The following is a 4,145-nucleotide window of genomic DNA, read 5'->3' on the forward strand; positions in this document are numbered from 1 at the left end:
GGGAATTTTCCCCGCCACACCATTGTATTCATTTTCGTTGTTCATGCCTTGTAAATCCAATAAAAACGACATGCTTTAAAAAAAAAAAGGGACTCTATGCAGACCTTCATTTAAAACAGCTTGCTACCTGGCTGCCAAGCTGATATAAATGAAGTCATTTTCAGGCCTAAAATGTGGAATATAACATGGGTGCAAAAAATGAAAAAAGGGCCTCAGTCATGAAGGGGTTAATACATTCTGAAGCATTCAACCTGAACTGGCAAACAGATTAAGAATTAGGACTTCATCCACTCCAATGCAGGAGCTGCGTACTTATCGATAACGATTGTCAACGATTCTCATTATAGATTAGTTGATTCTTCGATTAGTTGTTACATGGGCTCTGTGTCCCTTCCCATTCCTGCTGCTCCCAGCAGGGATGGGAGGGGACACAGACCCCTGAAGCCAGTGTCGAGCTCCAAACCTCACTCTCCTATAGCCAATAGCAGGCTGGCTATTGCAGCCGCCCACTGCCTGCTGTCAGTCAGCAGAGGAGTACCTGAAGGAGAAATTTTTATTTTATTTTTTTTGTGTTATTTTAAATAAAAGTTTTGTTATTTTATTATATTAGCTTGGAACTTTTCAATTCAGATTATTTTAAATCCATGAAACCAATTACAATTTCTAACATAATACATACAATTATTAAAAAAAAAAAAATTCTACAAAGAGGTGAGTAGAGATCTGGATTTTGCAAAAGCATTTGACAGTACCTCATATACCCTTAACCCCTTCATGACTGAGGCCATTTTTTCATTTTTTGCACCCATGTTATATTCCACATTTTAGGCCTGAAAATGACGTAAAACCCCCCAACATTATATATTTTCTGAATGCCCTATAGAAGTCGGCTCTACAAGTTTAAACAGAGTCCCGGCGGCAAAAGTCGCCGGGAGTCTGTTTAAACAGCCCCGATGCTGGCGACGTACACTGTACGTCGTCAGTCACGAAGGGGTTAATATACAAACTGAGATCTATGGGCATAGATTAAATGATATGTACATGGATAGAGAACTGGCTACAGGAATGTGTCCAGAGAGTATTGATAAACGTCTCTTTTTCACAATGGTCTACAGCAGGGGTCCTCAAACTACGGTCCGCGAGCCAGATTCAGCCCGCCAGGGTCCTTAACCCGCCCCACTTGGCCGCACGCCCCTTGCCATAGCCGTCAGGGATCTCAAGACTCCCAGAGTTCAGGGAGTCTCCCACTATTAGATAGCGGCTCCCTGATGCCCACGAGAGAGGCATTTTGCTCTATCTAGTAGAGTAAACCTTTCCGGTAAGGTATCAGTGGGTAAGGTTTTACTGAAGGCATCTCGGCCTTTTGGCTAAGATCAAGTGTAGTATCAGTTCTTATCAGTGGCGGGAGGGGAAAGGAGCTGCTGTACTGGCCTTTTGGCTAGTATGGTTGGTCTCCGAGTACTATGCCTGGTGACGGCGGTTCCTAAAAGGCTCGGCAATGAGGAGGAAGCCGAATTTAGCGTCCACTCACGTAAGGGTGGGGGTCGGGAGTACTCTTCGGCGATGGGTTCTGGCAGGGCCTAGTACCTCCTGATATAGACGGTCTACCTTGTCTGGCTATGGGCTGGGAAGGCACGAAGCCTGTGGTACTGTGCCACCCTGAGAGTGGCGTCTCAGGGTTTGCCGGAAAATCATTTGGGTTTGGGACCCCACCTGATTCACCGACACTGGTCACGGCACTCATATTCTTCCTGCACCACACCTCTTATGCAGGCCTTCTGGCAAGCCTGGGGCAAATTTTATACCTTGGCCGGATGGCCTGCCAGGTTTGTGCACTGGCACATATTTTATTCAAGCACTATTTTTATGCACGACTGCACTTTTTGACTTCACAGAATGACAGAGGGTTCAGGTACCTGTTTGTTCACAGGGGTTTTGTTTACAATGCACGCTCCACGCTTCAAAAAAAATGAAAAAATCAGTGGATAAGGTTTCAGAGTGAGGCTTGCCTCCTGGAGGAAGGTCGTGTGATCTCTAGAGCAGCCTCAGAATGAGGCTTGGCTCTCGGAAGGAAGAAGCTACTTGCTGGACAGAGAGGGCAGACATAGACTACTATTGAGAGTAGGTACAGGCACTGAGATCTACTGCTGCAGGGTTGAGAGAGTGCCGTTAACCCTTTGTGGATAATATAGAATAAATTATATGTCCAGGTTGTCTAGTTATAAAGAACAATTATTTCATTTGCTGCCCATAGCAACTAGTCAACTGTGTATCAGGGACTTAACTCATCAGCGTTTTTAAAAAGGTCTTAGGCTGCCTAATAAATTGTGACATTTACACTGAGAGATACTTGAACATCAATTCACAAATCTAATTTTTTATAATATATATATTTTTTTATTCGGCCCCCAACAATGTCTGAGGGACAGTGAACTGGCTCCCGGTTTAAAAAGTTTGAGGACCCCTGGTCTACAGTAATGAGAGGTGTGCCCGAGGGTAATGTGCTAGGCCCAATACGGTTTAATAATAATAATCGGGGAAGGTATTAATAGCCATGTTTATGTGTTTGCAGGCGATACTAAAATTGGGGGGAGTATTTCATGTACCAGTTAGCCAGACAGTGCATCCACGAAAGCCACTTCTTGTTCCGAGAACTTGACCTCTCTTGTTCCTGCTGACATGATGAGCTTGGTAGGTAACATTGGTGGCCCGTTGCATTCCCTACGGAAAGAAAACACATTACAGGGAAGAAGGTCAACTTGTTCAAAGACAACAAATCATAAAATGTTTTACGTACAAGACAAACTAATAAAGCTATTGCTTTACAGTGCAGTATGTGATTGTACAAAGAGTAAAAAGTTATAAAAAGAGGAAAGATTCAAAAAATGTTCACAACGTCTGTTAACTAGTAACCTCATACTCTCATTATTGAAGTCAAGTCAATAACCTAAATGTGAAACCTCAAAGAAAATCTGTCATTTAAATGCTGCAAAGTGCAGGAACCCAAAAGGTGACTGTGCATAACTTTAGCAGACTTTAATACATTGCTTTTCATGCCATTCTGACAGTCTCAGCTCCAACTTCCAGATAGTCAGTGTTACTAAAATTCAGCCAGATAGCCCTTGCTAACTTGGTGCTCCTTCTGCCCATAAGGCTACAAGCACACGGGGCATCTGTCTATGACTGTCCCCATATAATCATATATGGAACGATTACCTGATAGATGATTGTCCCTGGATACATTGTCTGTGTCCTGGGACATTAATTTATTGCAAACCGCCGCAATTGTTCCATGTACAATTAAATGCAGACAGCCACAGACAAATGCGGCCGCTGTCAGCCTGTCATTCAAATGAATGGGCACAGCGGCCGCATCTGTATGGACCCACCTGGGATTCCCGGCGTAAGATTCCACAAATTTGTAGCCACAGAAATCCCCAGCCACACATAAAAGCCTTAGAATCCAACATATGCACTAACATGAGTTCTGCTCATTCCCTGAAGAACTTATGATGCGCAGATTCCCATTAGATCTACTGACAAAACTTGTTCTCAGGTTGTTTTACTAGTTCTGCACTAACATTGCACTGGGCCCATGTGGGGCAGCACCAGAAACTTAGTCATCACAGCTAGAGTCTTTCATTCACTATCAGAGCTGAACTGGAAGCATTTCGATAGAAAAGCAGATTGTTTGGTGGCAGGCAATGCTTTCAGAAGCTTTGGGAACAGAGTTCTGGCCTTTGTCAGCTGGTGGTTAACTGCAGCCTCAAAAACTGAGCAAGGACAGAGAAAACATTTTACAGGTAGACAGTAACGAATAACTTCCCGGAAAGAGGTTTTTTCCCCCCAGACTGGACTTGCTTTAGCAGTGAGATGATCAGATTCCAGTCACGACACTCTGACTAAGGCGCTGTAAAGGCTCAACGAAAACAAAAAGCGTAGTGTTCATGCAGAGTAATGCATCGCAACTGCTAAATGGTTTCCATAGGAACTCGGCCAACAACACATCATATACTATTTCAAGTTCAATTACTGGTCTGTCAGCAGTCACACTAGTTACAGTGTTCATTCTTCACCTTCCAAGGCAGATGGAAAAACCAAAGCTAAATGTATGCTACCACTACCAAATGGCGGTTTACAAAAAA

At 43.6% G+C, this 4,145-nt stretch overlaps 1 protein-coding gene across 1 annotated transcript in view; it reads right to left on the reverse strand.

Annotated features, from left to right (window-relative positions):
- PAPSS1 (3'-phosphoadenosine 5'-phosphosulfate synthase 1) overlaps nucleotides 1-4,145 on the reverse strand; it is an 89,477-nt gene that overhangs the window by 77,447 nt on the left and 7,885 nt on the right. The window contains exon 2 of the mRNA XM_018554494.1: nucleotides 2,607-2,721. Within this exon, the coding sequence (XP_018409996.1) occupies nucleotides 2,607-2,721 (115 nt within the window). The remainder of the gene's footprint in view (nucleotides 1-2,606; nucleotides 2,722-4,145) is intronic.

The sequence above is a fragment of the Nanorana parkeri genome, unplaced genomic scaffold (assembly GCF_000935625.1).
Source record: "Nanorana parkeri isolate BGI_ZX_2015 unplaced genomic scaffold, ASM93562v1 scaffold161, whole genome shotgun sequence".
Taxonomy (NCBI): domain Eukaryota; kingdom Metazoa; phylum Chordata; class Amphibia; order Anura; family Dicroglossidae; genus Nanorana; species Nanorana parkeri.